This window comes from Muntiacus reevesi, chromosome 9 (genome assembly GCF_963930625.1).
Source record: "Muntiacus reevesi chromosome 9, mMunRee1.1, whole genome shotgun sequence".
NCBI classification, from domain to species: Eukaryota; Metazoa; Chordata; class Mammalia; order Artiodactyla; family Cervidae; genus Muntiacus; species Muntiacus reevesi.
Window position 1 is genome coordinate 38,404,611 of NC_089257.1, and position 21,112 is coordinate 38,425,722.

Consider the following 21,112-nt stretch of genomic DNA (forward strand, 5'->3'; position numbering starts at 1 on the left):
GGAGGAAGTCCTAGTTATTTGGTAGGTGTGGAAAAAGCCAGTTCCCACCACTGATTTGGACTTCTCTTGTGGCTCAGCTGCTAAATAATCTGCCTGTAATGCAAGAGACCTGGGTTTGATCACTGGGTTGGGAAGATCCCCTGGAGAAGGGAAAGGCTACCCACTCCAGTATTCTGGCCTGGAGAATTCCTTGGACTGTATAGTCCATAGAGTCACAAAGAGTCGGACACAACTGAGCGACTTTGACTCACTCACCACTGATGTACTAAATAATCTTAGCCAAAAAATCATTTTACCTCTGTGAACCTTGATTTCCTTATCTACAACATGGGGGAAATAACGTTAGTGTTGTTTTGAGACTTGAGTGACATCAGTTCAGTTCAGTTCGGTTGCTCAGTCATGTCCAACTCTTTGCGACCCCATGAATCACAGCACACCAGGCCTTCCTGTCCATCACCAACTCCCAGAGTTTACTCAAACTCATGTCCATCGAGTCGGTGATGCCATCCAGCCATCTCATCTTCTGTCGTCCCCTTCTCCTTCTGCCCCCAATCCCTCCCAGCATCAGGGTCTTTTCCAATGAGTCAACTGTACGCATGAGGTGGCCAAAGTACTGGAGTTTCAGCTTCAGCATCAGTCCTTCCAATGAACACCCAGGACTGATCTCCTTTAGGATGGACTGGTTGGATCTCCTTGCAGTCCAAGGGACTCTCAAGAGTCTTCTGCAACACCACAGTTCCAAAGCATTAATTTGCGTTGGTGGTATAGTGGTGAGCATAGCTGCCTGCCAAAAGCATTAATTTTTTGGCACTCAGCTTTCTTCACAGTCCAACTCTCACATCCATACATGACCACTGAAAAAACCATAGCCTTGACCAGATGGACCTTTGTTGGCAAAGTAAAGTCTCTGCTTTTTAATATGCTGTCTAGGTTGGTCATAACTTTTCTTCCAAGAGTAAGAGTCTTTTAATTCCATATCATGTGTTAAAGTATATTTTGTCTGAGTGGTAGATGAAACATCCATGTTGTATCACCATGCACTTCAGCAGATCCAGGCAGTCTTGGGGAACTGGGACTTGGAATGCACTCTGCTCACTTGGGTGGAGCAGAGCCTGTCCAGAGTCTTGGGAGTGTGCTGAGAAGACTTCAGCAGGGAATAATTGCAACCTAACAAGTGTTGCTATGTCCTGAAGCTTACATTCTAGTGACAGAAGATGAGCAGTCTCCTGTAAGTAGGTAAACATATAGTATGTCAGGTTGTTAACCTCTGTGAAGGAAAACAAAGCAGGATAAGAAGCACAGAGAGTAATGGAAGTTGAAGGTACGTTTTAGAAAGAATGTATGATGACCTTTGAACAGAATTCCAGAAAGGAGGAAAGGGGAAGGGTGAAGGTTCTGAGATGGGGAAATGGTTGACACATTTAAAGAACAGCGCTGAGGCCATTGTGGCTGGAGTGGATTACCATGGAGGCAAGTAGTAGGGCTTTCCTGAAAGCTCAGCTGGTAAAGAATTCCTGCAGTACAGTAGATCCCAGTTTGATTCCTGGGTTGGGAAGATCTGCTGGAGAAGGGATAGGCTACCCACTCCAGTATTCTTGGGCTTTCCTGGTGGCTCAGCTGGTAAAGAATCTGCCTGCAATGCGGGAGACCTGCCTTTGATCCCTGGGTTGGGAAGATCCCCAGGAGAAGGGAAGGGCTACCCACGCCAATATTTTGGCCTGGAGGATTCCCTGGACTGTCCCATAGTCCCATAGTCCATGGGGTTGCAAAGAGTCAGACACGACTGAGCGACTTTCACTTTCAAATAGTAGGAGAGGAAGTTAAGAGGTAACCGAAGTCCAGGTGGGTCACTGAAAGGATTTTTTTGTGGTTGTCATGGGAAGCTATGTGGAGTTTAAAGAGAGGAGTATTGTGATCTCATTTAACGTTTTAAGGGGTTGTTCTGGTTGCTGTGGGAGACAGACTGCATGGCAACAAAGAAGCAGAGAGACCAGTTAAGAAGCTATTGCAATCATCTAGGTAAGAAATAATGATGACTTGGACTAGAATGGAAAGTATATAAGTAACAAGATATGGTTAGATTTTGAATATTTTCTGAAGGTGGCACTGAAAAGGAGTTGCTGATGAATTAGATGTGAATAGGAGAAAAAAGTAGAGTCAAAGATGGCTGTAAGATTTTGGGCCTGAGGAACTAGAAGAATGAATTGTCTTTTACTGGTGTGGAGAAAAAGCTTGGAGAACAGATTTGGAAGGTAGAAAGTAAATATTTAGAAGATAGAAAGTAAGTATTTAATTTTGAATCATAATTTAAAATAATAGTTCCTAAGTTTTTGAACTCTTAACTGTTTGCCTGGCTCCTAGCACTTTGAGGTCTTATTAATTTAATACTTATACCAACCTATTAGGTAAATAATATTATTAGTCTAATTTTATAAATGGGAAGACTAAAGCACATCAAATGGCCCAAGGTCACACAAAATGATTAGTGATGTTCCTGGAATTCAAACCTAAGCTTAGATGTAGCTCCAGAGACCATACTCTTAGCCACTCTGCCATATAAACTTGATGTCTAGCAAACATCCAAGTGGAGATGTTGAGTAAGCAGTTAGATACTATATGAGTTAGGTGTTCAGGAGAGAAGTCCAGTCTAGCTGTATGAAACTTAAGCATAGGTAGTGAACATAAAAATGAAAACATATGTTAGGGCCAATGACCATAAAGGGAGATATACTCACAAGAAGAAAAAATGATGAGATCAAGCTCTAAAATGCAACCTAGCTTTCAGGTGTGGTTAACCTATCAGTCCTGCTTCTTAGATCCAGGGAGGGAACAAGCCAAGCTTCTTATGGATGTCCCCAAATGCTACCCTTCATCCTTCTGCCTGGAATGTTCTCCCTCCCCATTTTTTTGTCTACATCCAGGGACACCTAGTACCCAGTATAATCCCTGGCAGACAATAGGTAATAAATAAATGGTTGTTGAAGGCCCCTTCTCTTCTCACTTGACAGCCTTGTCAGGCACTTTTCGGGGTGCATTCCAACTGTCCACTGATCTGTTTTTCTCCTTCATTACTTGGTGACGTTTTCAAGGCCAGGAATCCTCTTGATTTTGTTTTGTTTTTAAACGTTTCATAGCTTCAAAATACAACCCCTGAGTAATATCTTTATTGAGTTCCTACTCTGCCTTGGGGCTTCCCAGATGGCTCAGTTCAGTTCAGTCGCTCAGTTGTGTCCAACTCTTTGTGACCCCATGGACTATAGCATGCCAGGCTTCCCTGTCCATCACCAACCCCCAGAGCTTGCTCAAACTTATGTCCATCAAGTCAGTGATGCCATCCAACCAACCATCTCATCCTCTGTTGTCCCCTTCTCCTTCTACCTTCAATCTTTTCCGGCATCAGGGTCTTCAGGACTGATTTCCTTTAGGATGGACTGGTTGGATCTCCTTGCAGTCCAAGGGACTCTCAAGAGTCTTCTCCAACACCACAGTTCAAAAGCATCAATTCTTTGACGCTCAGCTTTCTTTATAGTCCAACTCTCACATCCATACATGACTATTGGAAAAACCATTAGCTTTGACTAGACAGACCTTTGTTGGCAAAGTAATGTATCTGCTTTCTAATATGCTGTCTAGGTTGGTCATAGCTTTTCTTCCAAGGAGCAAGCATCTTTTAATTTCATGGCTGCAGTCACCATCTGCATTGATTTTGGAGCCCCCCAAAATAAAGTCTGTCACTGTTTCTATTGTTTCCCCATCTATTTGCCATAAAGTGATGGGACCGGATGTCCATCCAGTGGTGGGTCATGGCATCTGGTCCCCAGTGGCTCAGCAGTGAAGAATCCGCTGAGTCAAGAGACACAGGTTTGATCCCTGGGTTGGAAAGATGCCCTGGAGAAGGAAATGGCAACACACTCCAGTATTCTTGCCTGGAGGAGCTTGATGGGCTACAATCCATGGAGTCTCAATGGTCAGACATGATTTAACAACTAAAGCACAACAAATTCTAGGCCTTATATGTGCTAGGCACCAGAGATCCCAGCAGCATCAAAAGAGGCAGTAGGATGAGTAATACAAGTTAGGGACAAGGAAACAAAATGAGCAAAACAAAACCAGGAACATTGTTGGGAGGAAGCCCAGCTTACCTATGATACTCTTTCTGGACAGAGGAAGTTGATGGTGGGGAAGAGATATTCTCTACTGGCCACACAGACTATTCATCCCTAGCCTGTGTTTGAAGAAAGTGGGGAAAAACCACTAGACCATTCAGATATGACCTAAATCAAATCCCTTATGACTATACAGTGGAAGTGAGAAATAGAGATAGAGTGCCTGATGAACTATGGATAGAGATTCGTGACACTGTACAGGAGACAGGAATCAAGACCATCCTCAAGAAAAAGAAATGCAAAAAAGCAAAATGGCTGTCTGAGGAGGTCTTACAAATAGCTGTGAAAAGAAGAGAAGCGAAAAGCAAAGGAGAAAAGGAAAGATATACCCATTTGAATGCAGAGTTCCAAAGAATAGCAAGGAGAGATAAGAAAGCCTTCCTCAGTGATCAGTGCGAAGAAATAGAGGAAAACAATAGAATGGGAAAGACTGCAGATCTCTTCAAGAAAATTAGAGATACCAAGGGAACATTTCATGCAAAGATGGGCACAATAAAGGACAGAAATGGTATGAACCTAACAGAAGCAGAAGATATTAAGAAGAGGTGGCAAGAATACACAGAAGAACTGTACAAAAAAGATCTTCACGACCCAGATAATCACAGTGGTGTGATCACTCACCTAGAGCCAGACATCCTGGAATGTGAATTCAAGTGGGCCTTAGGAAGCATCACTATGAACAGAGCTAGTGGATGTGATGGAATTCCAGTTAAGCTATTTCAAATCCTCAAAGATGATGCTGTGAAAGTGCCGCACTCAATATGCCAGCAAATTTGGAAAACTCAGCAGTGGCCACAGGACTGGAAAAGGTCAGTTTTCATTCCAATTCCAAAGAAAGGCAATGCCGAAGAATGCTCAAACTACTACACAATTGCACTCATCTCACACGCTAGTAAAGTAATGCTCAAAATTCTCCAAGCCAGGCTTCAGCAATACGTGAACCATGAACTTCCAGATGTTCAAGCTGGCTTTAGAAAAGGCAGAGGAATCAGAGATCAAATTGCCAACATCCGCTGAAGAATTGATGCTTTTGAACTGTGGTGTTGGAGAAGATTCTTGAGAGTCCCTTGGACTGACTGCAAGGAGATCCAACCAGTCCATCCTAAAGGAGATCAGTCCTGGGTATTCATTGGAAAGACTGATGTTGAAGCTGAAACTTCAATACTTTGGCCACCTCATGCGAAGAGCTGACTCATTTGAAAAGACCCTGATGCTGGGAAAGATTGAGGGCAGGAGGAGAAGGGGATGACAGAGGATGAGATGCCTGGATGGCATCACCGACTCAATAGACATGGGTTTGGGTGGACTCCGGAAGTTGGTGATGGACAGGGAGGTCTGGCGTGCTGCAGTTCATGGGGTTGCAAAGAGTCGGACACGACTGAGCGACTAAACTGAACTGAGCCTGTGTTTGAGAAGCTTAGATGCTTGCTGTCTGGGTTGAGGGGAGGAGGTGGTGGTTTGCTCAAGGAGTAGGAAAGAGGACCTGATCAAGCGCTGTTGTATACAGGCAAAGAAGACATAGCAATGCCTTCAAGAAACTTACAGATTGAGGAAAGGGGGAAGGACAGGGAATGTAAAGAAACCATTGAAGTACACTGTGATAAATTCTATAATTGGGGATGCATGTGTCTTCGAATTTCTTCTGTTCTACAGGATAGAAGATACAGATAGAGTTCAGTGAAGTATAAGTCACTTTCAGACAATCAGAGCAGTCTCACAGTGGAGGAGGGTGCTGAGTCTCATGAAAGGAAAGAGTTTGTGATCAGTAGAGATGTAAGGGCAGAGATGAATGATGCCATGAATATGTTGTAGAGGAGCCATAGCCTCAAATGTGAGGGTGGACCAAATGGCCTTGAAGTTACTTCTAATCTCTGCAAATCTGTGAACCTAAGTCCCTGCCTTTCTCTCAGCCTGAGAATGTCACCTAGAAAATGAAGGTCTTTCTAATGCTGCTGTTCTTTGATACCTGCCAAATTCAAGTGAAAAAAAAAATTCTTAGAAACACTGAAGGAAGATCCTATAATTGCCCCTAAAAGTAAAAGACATCTGAAATGATGTAATAGGGGTGTCATTACTCTTGGCTGTGACATCTCTCACGTGAAGCTGAATACAGATTTCAGCCATGAGACCAGATCACTTTATTTTCTAGATTAAAACCTTGACTTTGGCAGACCTCCATATTGCTAATTCGGAGAAGGCAATGGCACCCCACTCCAGTACTCTTGCCTGGAAAATCCCATGGACGGAGGAGCCTTGGTGGGCTGCAGTCCATGGGGTTGCTAAGAGTAGGACGCGACTGAGCGACTTCACTTTCACTTTTCACTCTCATGTATTGGAGAAGGAAATGGCAACCCACTCCAGTGTTCTTGCCTGGACAGTCCCAGGGATGAGGATCCTGGTGGGCTGCTGTCTATGAGGTCACCTGGAGTTGGACACGACTAACGCGACTTAGCAGCAGCATATTACTAATCAAGTGACAACAAGTTGGCTGCCTTGGCTCTGAAGTCAGAAAATGATTGGGGAGTAGAGAGAGATGAATTTTCTTTGGAGTTGGAAAGGATTTAGGGAAAGGCATATTAACAAAGATACATTATTAAAGCTCAGTATTTACAAATCCCAAAGAAGCTTTTAGGGATTTAGGGATTTAATCTTTGACTTTTAAAATCAGCTTTCCATTGTCAGTCAAAATACCAATGAGCATTAAAAAAAACTGTAGCGAGCAGTGAGACAGGCACTTACACACTGCTAGTGCGAGTACAGATTGATAGTCTTTCTAGAAAGCAGTGTGTGCAAAGTATGTGAAGTCTCTTAGCTTGTCACTTCTCATCATTTCTGCTGCTGTTTCCCTGATCTGAGCCTCGTCATCCATGCAAGGAGTTTATAGGCGCTCCTAACTGGTCTCTAGGCTTCTCTATTCTTCCCCCATTATGGTCTGTTTTCCACACAGCAGAGTGACGTTTTTCAAGCCTAAGTCAGATTATGTTATTATTCTGCTCAAGATCCCGTCATGGCTTCTCATTTCACTCAGAGTAAAAGTTTGAAGTCCTTACAGGGCCTGTAGGCCCCTACGTGAACAGCCCAGCCTTTTATCTGACTCATCTACTGCCTCTTCCCTCCTCATTTGTTCCACTTCAGCTACACTGGCCTCTTCACTGTTCCTCAGACATGTCCCGTATCATATACCCCCAACTTAGAGCCATTGTGCTGAGTATTTCCTTCATCTGAAATGCTCTTCCTTCAGCCATCTGTTTGGTTAACTATTTCCTTCAAGTCTTTCTGGAAATCTTACTGTCTCTGTGACATTATTCACAATATCCAAAAGATATTCACAATATCCAAGTGTCCACCAACAAATGAATTGAAAAACAAAGTTGGTGTGTATATATATATACATGTACATATGGTGGAATATTACTTATCCATGAAAAGGATTGAAGTTCTGATACATACTAAAACATGGATGAGCTTAATTCTGTTAAGAAACCAGACACAAAAGGATAAATAGTATTTGATTCCCTGTATATAACATATCTAGAATAGGCAAATTTATAGAGACAAAGTAGATTAAAGGTTAATACAGGTTATGGGAAGAGGGAATGGAGTATTATCGCTTAATAGGTAGAGTTCTGTTCAGATTAGTTTAAAAGTTTTAGAAATACATAGGATGGTTGTATAACATTGTGAATGTAATGAATGCTACTTAATTATACACTTAAATGGTTCAAATCACAAGTTTTGTTACATATATTTTGTCACAATAGAAAAAATTTTAATCCCTATATATACTATGAGTGGTGGACTGCATCAGGCTTGTGTGGCTCTCTAGGGCCACTTGTGAGCATCTCTTCTCAACTATTCATTTGATGATGTTGCTGGCTTGAAACCGGCCATGGTGGGAATATTTACAGCATGGAACTCAGCAAGTGCTACAAAATAGGGCTTCACTGCAGTTTCCTTGGGCCAGTTGTTAAATATTTACCAGCACACCACTGAATATGTGTGTATAAAAATGCATAGAAAACTATCTGGAGACTTAAATGCCAAACTGTTACTGTCTCTGCGGAGGAGAATAGTGTTGTGGCAGGAATGTGAAAGTAGAGTTACACCTTTTACCATATATACTTATATAGTGTTTCAGTTTTTTTTTTTAACAGTGAGCATATAGACATATATATCTTATACTGCTTTTAAAAAATAGAAAAATATGTATATGTTTTCTATTTTTCTCAGAAGGCTTAAACCAGTCACATACACAGTCTGAAATGGCTCATGAAGAGGCTGAAGGCCAAGCCTGGGACGTGGATTCCATTTCCTCAGAAATCTTTCTTCTTGCCCAACTAAATAGGGGGTTTTTTTTTCTTCTGTCTTTTCATAGGTTACCCCACAGCCTATCCAGCTGCGGCCCCTGCCTACAACCCCAGCCTGTATCCCACCAATAGCCCCAGTTATGCTCCAGGTAAGGAGAAAGTGGAGTCAGTAGTGATGAGTGGGATGGGAGGTGAGGCTCTACTTGGAAAAAAATAAACTCAAAATACCTGCTGGCCTTTCCATGTCTTTAATTGCTCTGGGCTCAGCTTGTCCATGATTGATTGTCCAGGGAGTCCCCTCTGGGAACTGGGGCAGTTGAGCCTCCAGGTTGGGGCGGGAACAGAATTTCCTCTATTCTCTTAGTAACTTACAGTGACTCCTCTCTCTTCTACTAGAATATCTGAGACATGTATGCTCCGCACAGAACCTTTTCTGCCCTCCTCATGTCCACACCCGTGTTTGCTCCGTTTCCCCTGAGGCTGCCATTGACATACACAGACTCACACACACTGGACACCCACTCACTCACACAGCAGACTTCTGGCTGTTGACCTGGAAGAGAGTGAGAGACTTGCCACCAGACATAAAGAGCTGGTTTTCAAGCTGAAGCAAAGAACTTGTTTTTCAAAAATAACAAAGGGCCAACACTCCTTGGTTAGAAGCTGAAACCGATTTGAAAGTATTGAAGAAGTTTGTTTCAGTTTGGGAGCAATGCAGAGGTCTTACCACTGATGTTAACCCCCATGCCCCCATCCCCGCTGGCAAAAGCCTCTCTCAGCTGGTGCTTTAACACTCAAGGGGCAGGAGAAAGATTGTGGGCTCTGCAGTTCGTAAGTCTTGGGTTTAAATCCTGATTATTCAACTCACTAGTTGTGAGGCCTTAGACAGGTTACCTCACCTCTGAGAAATGTGCTACTTACCTCAATGTTGTAGATGGTTTTAAGTGTAAGTTCCTCTTCATTTATTCAACAAGTATTGCTGAATGCCCTTCACACTAGAACAGAATAAAAGGGAGGATATTATCTTTGCCTAAAGTAGCTTACAGTTGATTTAGGAGCTGACATGTAAACAAATTCCTGGCTGTATGGTGTGATGAATATTGTAAAAGGAATACATACAAGAGGAGAGGAAGCAAAGGAGGGAACAACCTCTGCTTGGGGTTGAGTGTAGGGGAAGGCTTCACAGACAACTTAATGGATACTTGAGAGAGAAGTAAGAAACATTCTTTTTTGTTTGGTTGGTGGAGGGGTTTTTTTGTTGTTAAGAGGCATTCTTTTTCTGTGTTTGTTTTGGTTGGTTGGGTTTTGTTGTTATTGCTGAGAGGCACCTTTTTAAACATACAAAGGAAAAGCGGGGCATTCTAGGTGGACTGGAGCCTGGGCAAAAGCACGGAGATGGGAGGAATGACACTGAAGAATATCAAAGTAGTGAGAATGATTGAAGCATAGGCTCTTGGGTGGGACAGAATCTGGATTACAGATTAATCTAGAATCTGGATTACAGATGTTTGAGTGCCGAATTTGGAAAGTCCTTGAATGTCATGATAATACCCTCATTTTCATGTTTAGTAATTATTATTCTAAAGTGAGAAAGCTTGAAAAGGCCTTAGAGAGCCTCCAGTTCAGTTCCTTCTCTTGACAATGGAAATGCAGAGAGAAGCAGTGTTTTATCCATGTTACCCAATGAATCAACAGTAACAATAGAACCCTTGGCAGATCTAAGGGTTCTTGGTCTTATGCTTTCTGTGCCAATCCAGTACTCACCCCACTGGTGTTCCCTTTCTTCCAGGATGTTTAAATGAGACAAACATGGGCTGTGCCAGAAGACCTAGATTTGCATTCCGACTCTGTCCCTTCCTAGATTAGCAATCTTAAAGTCTCCTGACCTCTGAGCCTCATTTGCCCCTCCTAAAGTAGGGATAATGTCGTGATCATGTTATACTCCCTGCACATGCATATCATGAGCCCTGCTCTTTTTTGGCAGATAAAGAACTATTTTATGCAAATAAGTGATGTTAATCCCTAAAGTGCTTACATAGGTACATTATTCCACTTGCCCTTGCTATGCCAAGGGCACTCTGGAAGACACTATAGATGATTCAGATTTGTGAAACTGCAGTCATTGCCCTCAAAAAGCTTGTGAGGGGAACAGTGACACACAGGCTAAAAAAAAATCTATAATGGTATCTCACCACTGATATTTTATCCTATACTCACTTTAATCAAGAAGATATATATTTCCCCAAAAACATATACTAGGGGGCAGAAGCAATGAAAAATTTAAATGGAAAGATGATTATGTCTTTTGAAATGAAGTTAGGTTGGGGTAAAGCTGTGCCTATTCCTCCACATCCAATATACATTCCGCCTTCCATGATGGAACATACACTTCCCCCACCTCCATCAGGACTGCCTTTTAATGCGAAGCCTAGAGAGCGGTTAAAAAACCCCAATGCTCCCATGTTACCACCACCTAAAAACAAGGAGGATTTTGAGAAGGTAATTTAAAAAATGTACGTAGGGCCGCATCTAATTTGTAAATACTAAATCTGTGGTAGTATTTCTTTTCAACAATTTTATAGAAAATGTGTGTGTAATTCTGTTTGGTAACTGTTAAAGAAAAAGAAATAACTTAGATGTGTTCCCTGCCTTTAGCCCATGGAAACCCTGTACTGGGATAATAGATCATATTTTTATTTGTGGCCACCATTCCTTTTTTGACCTCTTACTAAATTTTTTTGTTTTGTTTTGTTTAAAAAAAAAAAAAAACTAGGGGGCAGAAGCAATGAAAACTACAGAAATTCTCTCTTATAAAAAACTTAATCAAATTTGATAAGTTCTATCTTACTTAAAAACTTTGGTGGTTTTGATACTAATCTTACAGTATAAAAATTATTTCAATGCTATGAAATCTGTGAATTGTCTTGGTAAACTACCCAGTCTAAAACACAATGAGATGAGTAGTGTAGAAGGTTAGGTAGGATCCAGGGTGAAGGAGATGCATTATCTTCATAGTCAGGAGGCCATCAGTGACCTCTGCAGAAGTGGTCAGGAAGGGGAGGCTGGGAGTGAAGGAGTGGATTTGGCAGATGGAGCCTACAGTTACAAGAGGCTTGGCTACTGGCAAAAGGAGGATGGAGGGGGATTGAGTAGAAGGGGAGACGGGGTTAAATGAGGGGTTTTGTTTTTGTTCTTTCTGGAAATGAGCATTAAATAAGTACTGATGAGAAGGAGCAAGTGGAGAGGGCATTGAGACACAGAAGAAGGCATGTCAGATGGAGTCAGGCTTCCAAGGAGGCTGTAGTGGTGTGGGAAGTCCAGAGCTCGATTCTCTCATTTGTTTTGGGGAGCTAGTGGAATGGGGTGCCTCCCATGGAAGAGCAGCTCTTCCTCTCAGACTAAAGAAAAGGTCACAGGTGGGTGTGCTTAGAATTACTTGCCCAGTGCTAAGTGTAGAGTTCTTATCTCCTGATCTTGATTTGCTGAGACAAGTGAGCAAGGAGAGAGGGAGCGTTCTCAGTGAGAGAGGTAGCATTCTCAGAGAGGTAAGGGATGAGCCTCACTGTGAGAGGTGGGAGAGGATATTTGAGCAGCAACACAGCCGTGTAACATTGGAAGCACAACTGAGGTGGAGACTGCGTTTCTCAAGGCTCTCCCCCAGCCCTGGGATATTTGCTCATAATGTTCCAAACTTCTGATGATAGATTTAGGATTAGTTTGCCAAGAAAGCAGAAGGACAGGGAATAAATAGCTAACATTTGTTGAATGGTTCTTATGTGTCAGGGGCTATTTTAAGCTCTTTATGGGTATTAACTTGTTTTATATCACAGCAGACCTTTGAGGTCATTACTGTTATTCCCATTTTTCTAAGTGGGAAAACTAAAACTTGAAGTTAATGGAACTAGCCCAAAGATCCCAATCTAGGCATCCAGCCACCACATCCACAGGCACTCTTAACCACATTATAGTTGCAGTTGACTAGAGAGAAATTGAGATGTTAGAGCAGTCAGGTGAGAGAGGGAAGGGAGAATAGATAGAAAAAACCTGAGACTGGGGCGATGGGGTGGGGGAGAATGGATAGATTGAAAAGCTCCTAGCATGTATAAAGTACTGATTAAGTTTTAATTTTAATGCACACAGAATATCAACCCACATCTAACTTGATTTTCCCCAATTTTGCATTTTTAAAAATCAATAATTTCTAAGCTCTGACCAAACCATTTTCTCAGAAACCCACACAGTCCACTAGACAGGGTGGTATTAGTACACTGTGTCAGAAAGCCCCAAACTGGGAGTTGGAAGACCAGGGTTGTAGCACTAACTCTCTACTGATTCTGGTGTGACCTTGGGCAGATCCTTTTGTCTTTGGAGTTACATATGCACACAGCTGGTCTATGGCGTACGGTGGGAGGCTGGCCTCTGCATTTCCAGGTCTCTTGACTGCGGTGGAGGTGCTGACTCAAGGACAGTGAAGATGCTGTAGGCGCTCTCAGCTTCCTGCCAGAGCTGCCATTTGTGATGCTGAGAGATGCTGCAGGATAGACGCCTGCAGAGGAGTCAGGCTCTCAGGTTGAAATTTCTCTCAGCTTCTTCAAGGAAACAAAGAAGTTGCTTCAAAAAGAGCTATTTATAGCAGCACTGAGTATCCTTCGATGTCATCTGTCCAGAATGCAAGGAAATGTTTCACTTCTTCATTGGTTTTGAAAGCAGCTTGGGTACTTGGAGCTTTTTTCCAAGCTCTAACAACTTGAGAGATCTTCTTTAAATTTGGCCCCGCAGGAGGTGTAGCCAACAGAGACTTGTTTTCAGAATCTAGAGACCAAAGGATGTGTCATATTAACGGTAATCTGACTTGAAAATGAAGCAAAAGGAAAAACAGAATAACTAACATAGATAAAAATGAAATACCTTCTCACAAAAAATCTTTATAAATCATTGTCATCTGTTGTTGCACTTGATTTCATAGCAGCCTTCTAGAGTAGATACATTATTCCCATTGTGCATATGATGAACCTGAGAAGGGGAAGGAATTTGTATTTTCTGAACACCTGCCATGATCCAGGCACCATGCAGGTCTTGTCACAATTTTTTTTTTTTCCCTACAGTCCTGTGAGTTAGAGCTTCTTGTCTCCAGTTTTGCTCAGAGAGGTAAAATTACTTGTGCAAAGTTGCACAGCTAAAGAGCAGTGGAGCTCAGATTCAAAGCCAGTCTGACTGCCCACAGTCTGTGCCCCTTCTATAGCAGCACACTGTCCCAGAGGTTTTAGGGAATGAAGTGCCCCTACATTGGTCCTAGCCCTCCAGCACTTTATAGAGAGCTCTTCAGAGACCAAAGATGGTGGTTTTGTCCCTAAACCTTTAGCTTTTTATCCAGCACATACCGCCTCTGTCATGTGTGAAGTCCCTCTGCAATGCTTGGGAGAACTGAAATTTATTCTTAGCATAAACAAGCAAAGAGCAGGAACTTGGACGTGTGCACTTCCAGGCAGCTCTGGGTCAGCTGCCTGGAAGATGTCGTGGCATCCAAAGGGTACCCCTCCCCAGTGAGTGGGCTTTCCTGGATGGCAAGTCTGTCACCCTCTCCAGGGTGGAGGTACTTTGTACCCTCTGTGTTCACGGTTTTCTTATGTAGCCCGGGGGAAACTGCTATTTTGAGACAAAGTTTGTTTTTGTAACTGCAATATGTACTACTTTGCACAGATTCTTAGTGGTAATTTCAACTAACATTTCTATCCAACAGAGTTTCAGTTCCTGCATTCAGCTTATGGTAGGAAAGCTATTTTTCCTCATCTGTATTATGGCCTATGAATGTGTTATCTCGTAACAACAGTAGATCCCCTCTCCTTTCCTCCCCAAATCCCATCCCCTAGGCTTGGGCTCCCCCAGGTGGCTCAGCAGCAGTTCCTAAAGCATGCAGGAACATGTCTGATGGTGCAAAATCATGGGTTGGAGACACACATGAACCGTCCCCTAGGGCAGCAGTGAAGGATCATGGCACTAAAAGGCGTCTCTCCCTTTCCTCACCTCCGGGGTCCCATCTGACCTAAGTCAGAAACCTTCACCCTGTGACTGCTGAATTCAAACCAATGAACAAAAATTCCTGGGCCTCCATGGCTCCTCTGTGGAGGAATACCTGGATCATGCCTGTAAGAACACAAAAAACCAGTCTGCCCAGGATCAGATTTTTCTGTCTCCATTGGCGGTCTCACATGTTTAAAGACCTGGTTGACTTTAGATGCATCTATTCCCTCAGCCCAGATCTTGAGCTCTGGCTCATCTGGGGGCATTTTCCTGGATGGTGAGAGGTGAGGGTCAAGTGTGCTAATAAACCAGGGACCAGAGCTGGATGCTCTGGGCAGTGTGGACTCCAGGCCCAAGGCACCACGGGAACTCCTGGGCACCTGTGAGGGTCCCAGCAGTGTAACTTGACTAGGTCCTTTTTTTGTCATAGACAGGAAGGGACCATAGGGGGGGCTTGTTGCTTTCACCACCCTTGCCTGGGCTGCTCAGGACAATGTTTTCGTACAGTCTCTGCACACTTTCTCAACTTTTAACCTTGAATTATTTGGATGTCGAAAATTAAATTTGTGTGTGGCCCATCTTTTAGGAGATGAGCTGTGAAAATCTCTCCTTTATGCTGCTGTGGGCTGCGTGATCTTGGGCAATTTGCTAATATCTCCAGGCCATAGATAAAGTATTTTATTCCAGATGATCTCTGAGGTCCCTTTAAATGCTAATAGAGGGCCCTCTTAAAATCTTATTATTTCATTTTTGCTAGTCACAGACCTGTTTCTCTTATTGTTTATGAGCAGTCATTTTTGTTTGCCCCAGAATATATGAACTTGAACAGAAGTCTCCATAGAAAGTGAAAGAAGCACTCCTGCTTCCTTTCCCCTCCAGTTGTAGCATCTGAAATATTAAGAGTAGTATGGAGCTCTTCTCTTCACAGATGGTTCTGTTCCAGACCCTAAGCCAGGACCCTTTGAAGCTGCAGACTTCAGTAAGACAGAGTTCTTGTTTTGAAGGACCTCACCATTTAACAGGGGAGGATAGACAAACCAGCAGGGAACTTCTAAGAAACACAGGAACTAGGGTAGTGAACCAAATGGGGCACACAAGAGAAGTATGGTCAAGAATTGGGGGGAGAAAAGGACCTCATAGCCAAGGCAAGTCTTCAGCTCATGGTTGATGGATTAATAAATGTCTACCAGGTGGCATCTGGGGAAAGACCTGCCAAGAAGAGTGAGCAGTGTGAGCAAAAACACAGAGAAGTGATGCTTCTTGGCATAGTCTGGGAATGGTGAGCGATTTGTGTGGCTGATGTGTAGAGTTTGAGAGCGAGAACAGAAGAATCTAGAGAGATCATGGGACTAGATCTTGAGGGGCCTTAAATGCCACACAAGGAGTTAGGTAGTGGAGGACCGTGGGATGTTTTTAAGAAAGAAGGTTTTGTGATTAGATGTAGGTCTTAGAAATATCATTCTGATTGCAGCTTGGAGGTTGGAGTTAGCAGGTTTAAAAACAGAGTGAGGAAGCAGTTGTAATAATTCAGGTAGGAGGTGATGAGAGCTTCCATTGGAGCTGTACACACCTGTGAGGATGGAGGAGTGGGCAAACACCAGAATTAGAAACTGAGACTGGATACTTGATTTTTGATCCTCACAATCAGTGCTATCAAGCAATCAAGTAGTGGTTATTTATTGTCATATTGTGAGACAACAAACCTGAAGTTTAGAAAAGTGTAGTGACTTGCCCAAGGTCCCACAGCTAATAAGTGGCACAGCCCAGGCCAGAACTCAGATTTCCTGACACACCACATTGTTCAGGATGATGGTCCCTTGCTGCCTCTCCACCTTGTAAGTGTGCTTAACAGATTGTTCAAGTGTCAGAGGGCGTAGGGCCCGTGTCCAGGGATGTGAACAACCCAGCACTTGGACGTGGGCAGCATGCTGTGACTGGGCCGTGGCCCTTCACTGCCATGGGTTCTCTCTCTCTCTCTTTTTTTTAAATTGAGGAATAGTACATATACAGCACTCCATAAGGTGCACCAGTCTCACACATGCACCTCAATAATATTTGACAGATATATACACATGTATTTATTCAAAATATAGATCATTTCTAGGAGTTGGTACCTTTCATGGCACCAGGAACAGGCATGCCTGTCAGAGCAGCCTTCTCTATTACCACGCCTCTCAAAGCTTTAGTTGGATTGTCTTCATCCCACAACTGAGTTCTGAATCGCTGCCAGCAACAGGTTACTTTAGAATTGTACATGGACAAGGAAGATCATATGGTATATCTTAACTAGTGAGAAAAGCAAATTGACAGCTGCTATTTGTTGTTTTTAGTCTTCATAATTTTTCCAGTTACTTAGATTATTATATATTCATATATATAGAAAACTACAGAAATATTAGTTTTTGTTTTCTTTATAATGAAACCAGAAAAAAATATCCACTTCTTCACACACACATATAGTTTAGTTCACTAGCTCAGTTGGGAAACACATAATCAAAGGCACAGTCGCACTTGCTTCTTTCCTGGTTAACCTGGAACATTATTTTGCTGTGCGTGATGCTGTCTTGTTCACTCTCTGGTTGGCGTGTGGCTGTGTTGCATCCCCAGCTAGACCGTAAATAACCTTGTGTGCGGTGCCCATGACCCATGTGCGTTCCTGTCCACCGTGGCACTCTCCTTAGTGCTGAGTGCAGTGTAGGCCTCGGTCGCTCTTTGGTTGATTTAGACTGATTTTAATTGTCACATGGTCCTTCAGGCTAATGTCAGACTTTTGGTTTATGGTTAAAATTATGGTAAAGTATGCACCATTTGGGTTAAAAACTGGACCAGAATAGGACCTCCAAATTCTCCACAGTCAGATTTCAGGCTTCTTCTCTCTGGTAGATTCCTGTGGGGTCTTGAGTGCCTGAGCTTGCTCTATCTGACTTCCTAGAGCTGAGTGTTTTACTTTTTTAGGGAGCTGATTTAGGTGGTCAGGGCTTTCCAGCCAAGTGGAGTGGCAGGTTCTAAACTTGGAGCCATCTTAATAGGATTTTTCAACACTAATTGGTTCCTTTATTAATCCCTGCCACTTCACCCACCCCTGACCCTCAGGAAAAGAAACTCAAGGTAATTGTTTAAAATTGACTGCCCTCCTCCTGTGTTGTCTGCAGAGTCATGATCTAATGTCCAGCAAAGACCCTGGACTCTGCATGGAATTCTGCTGGATCTCCATTTCTTCTATCAGAATTCTCCTTTTAGTGTCACTTCCCTGCCCATGATTTCCTTCTCATTTCTCAGCATCTGCTATATATATATATTGCGGGCCATTGATACAAGCTCAGTCAGCCCAGAACAGCTACATTCTTTTCCTCGGTTCAACTAAAACAGCAGTCTTTGACCTCCTCCTCTGGCCCCAGTACTTTGATGACTGAAGGATACAGAGACGTTTCCAGTTACCTGGACAGGCAGAGGGGTTTATGGGAGTCTGTCTGGAGTGGACTAACCTTGTCCTGATGGAATGAGAGAGTATAGGCAAATTTGCTTCTCATACTACCCTGTCTACCTCAGCCCCTTGTTAAAATGTTTCAAGTATATCCAACTGTTGCCAATACTAATCTACTTTAAAACACCCCATAGCCATGACTCCCAAGACCTTATTTCAGTGGAAAAGATACTGCTAAAATCATCTTTTATTCGTAAGTAGAAATTTGTGTCAGGAATATTTCTCCTCTAGTGTTTGAAAATAGATCAAGGGAGATACCTAAAACTTTAGGCACCCCCCTCCTTTGAAACTGTATTTCCTCTCCTTGCCTACAGGACACACGAAGGTAAGTTTTTTGAGTCACTCCCCACTTCTAGAACATAGGAAGCATCATTCTTCAAATTTCTCATGCTGAGCTTTGAGTCAGCCTGGAAAGTCTCTGCAGATTTCTTTCAAACTGGGCCTCATCTCTATTTCACATCTGATCTAAGTTTGACAGTTGCTTTCTTAACGGCCCAGAAGATTTCATCTCTAATTCGTGAGGCCATGTCTCAGGTGGAGCACTGCAGCAGGAGGCATAAAGGGTGTGCCAGAGGTCTGTCTGCCTGGTCCCCGCTAGGTGCACAGGAGAGTTTGGAGGGAGAGTCCCGCTGGACAGCCTTTGCCTTCCAAGTTGCGAAAGCTCAGTCCCTTCACAAGAGATGGCAGTCCAGCAAGGTTCACGTCAGGTGGTAATTAGCGTTCTGGGGTCTCTCTTTGAAAGCAATTGTTAAATACATCTCTGGCTGAGATTTCAGGCATGAAAAAGGAGTATTCAGTTGATCTGGTCCAATACACAGTCAAAGGTTCCAAGTTGCTACACATTAACAAGAAAGTGGCTAAGGTATATCTCAGAGCCTTAGGCCAGAATGCCAGACAGTAGAAGGTGGTATTCATAAGCATTGTCATGCTTTTAGTAGTGGGTAGAAGATCCCGACTCTCCTGATTAGTGTAAGGTCAGATTTCCTCAGCTTCAAATCATTTAGAAGCTCATTTCAGCACTCCTCCCAACCACTCACCCATCTCAGAAAGGCTGAACCATCCTGTGTGTCTGAACGGGGCCCCTTGGGTTATATGTTTCCGTCCAGCCCAAGACGCTTGCTTTGTGTCTGTGATTGGTGGTGCCCACTTCTTATTTCTGCCTAATGCCATTCTTGTGTCTTCCCTTAAGCAACTCTGCTGATGAAACAGGCCTGGCCACAGAACTCGTCTTCCTGTGGCACTGAAGGCACCTTCCACCTCCCAGTGGACACCGGGACCGAGAACCGAACTTACCAAGCATCCTCTGCGGCTTTCAGTAAATACAGCCTGTCTCCTCCTTTCCTTGTTCCCCTTGGTTGGGACTGATTTGTCTCTTAGGAAGAAAGGAAGGGGAACTTCTGAAATTTGTACGACAGTGTTTTAAGAGGTTCTCCTTCCTACCCACCGAAAAATTGGCTCTCCTCATACAGGAAAAAGTCATCCTCTTTAATCATGCACCCCACTTTGAGGAGACACAAAGCAGTGAGGGAGAGAGAAGGAAGTACTCATCTTCTAAGTTTGATGAGGGAAGGACTGTTACTGCATTTCAGGGGAAAAGACAGAGGGCAGTTTAAAGGCTTGTGGACTTTTGGACAGAGGGCCCTTCTCTAGCTAGCACAAGGATTTTCAGCCTCAGGACCGTGGACATCAGGAGCAGATAATTCTTAGTTGCGAGGTGGCTATGTTGTACAAAATTGCCCCTTGCATGAGAAACACTGCCCCTTGCATGGAAGCTACACTGTGGGAGCAACATAATGCAGGGATTCCTGGTGGAGGCCGGAAACTGGTCTGGCTGGTCAGATGGGTCCCATTCACTCAAGGCTCAGTGGAGTGACCGATGGTTTCACTTTCACCTCTGATTTTTAACACAAAATGACTCCACTAGGTAAAATGAGGGCCAGTGTTCAGAAATTACTGAGTGGCATTTTGACTCTGTGTAAGGAAAATCTTCATGCTTTCTTGGAGCTGTCCAAAAGAGGAATAGCTGGCTTTGCATGTGGTAAGCGCCTGTCTCTTAAGTTGTGCCAACATGGGCTGGTCAGGCCCTCAGGGGGATGTCGTAGACTAGGCGCATGGTCTGGGGTTCAATGAAGTATTACTCTATTAAGTAAGTAAATTAGAAGAATACGTTGTATTTAAAGTTTTTCATTAAAATGTTGTTTTCTTGTTAGTTATCATTGCCCCTTCGTGTCAACATAAACTAGTTTATACAACATAACTCTCACCTTTTGAAGAATATGCTTTCATGATCACCCTCTCATTTAATCTATACAATAGTCCTATTTGGGTGGATTTTTATTCTAGTTTGAAAGCTGAAGCTCAGAAAGGTAATAGGCCCAATGCAGCACAACTGGAGAAAGGTATCACCCAGGTTAGTTTCTATTACTGACTTTTTTCATGAGATTAATTTTGCTGTTTTTTAAGGGAGAGACAATAGCAGTAGGGAGTTTTTCCAGATACCTATGATATAATATATGTGCATGGGCATATAATACATATTCTTTTATATCTGCACATATGGGGGTACATGCATACAGACATACCTACTGTAGTGTAGCAGAAAGAAACCTGGAGTGGAAGACCAAAAGACTTGGATTCTAGACTTGGTTCTGTGTAACCTTGGGTAATTCCCATGCTTTGGACCTTATTTTTTCTAAAGATAAAATGAGGGGGCTAGACTAGGTCATCTTGCTGCTGTATACCCAATATCCTCCACCCGGTCAGGGGCCTTCTCTCCAGCTGCCAACTAGCCTTTGTTCACATGTCTTCAAGTGTGGCATATTCATTCCCCTGAGGCCGTCCTTTCCACAGTGAGGAAGTCTCTGTATTAGAAGGCCCTGCCTTTCACCGTGCTAACCTCTTCCTGAAGTTCCACTGAACTGTCCAGTAACTATAGCCCACTGTCCTCTCACAGGCTCTCACAGTCACTGGAAAGGTCCAAGGCGTACCCCCTTTCTTATAATTTATAGATAGAGGTAGGATTGATTGTCCTCCCATATCCCCCGAGGGTTTCTCCCAGCACACAGATTTTGTGGCTTCTAATACCAGAGAAAAGTCAGGACACTTTGAAAAATTCAGTTTAATTTCACTAACAC

At 43.2% G+C, this 21,112-nt stretch overlaps 1 protein-coding gene across 4 annotated transcripts in view; it reads left to right on the forward strand.

Moving 5' to 3' along the window:
- The window catches only part of FAM168A (family with sequence similarity 168 member A), a 199,869-nt gene that overhangs the window by 165,082 nt on the left and 13,675 nt on the right, over positions 1–21,112 (forward strand). For 3 of the 4 annotated variants that reach the window (XM_065944122.1, XM_065944123.1, XM_065944125.1), the window contains exons 3-5: positions 8,542–8,622; positions 14,214–14,240; positions 19,168–19,293. In XM_065944122.1, the coding sequence (XP_065800194.1) occupies positions 8,542–8,622; positions 14,214–14,240; positions 19,168–19,293 (234 nt within the window). The remainder of the gene's footprint in view (positions 1–8,541; positions 8,623–14,213; positions 14,241–19,167; positions 19,294–21,112) is intronic. The other variant, XM_065944126.1, reaches the window with a different exon arrangement.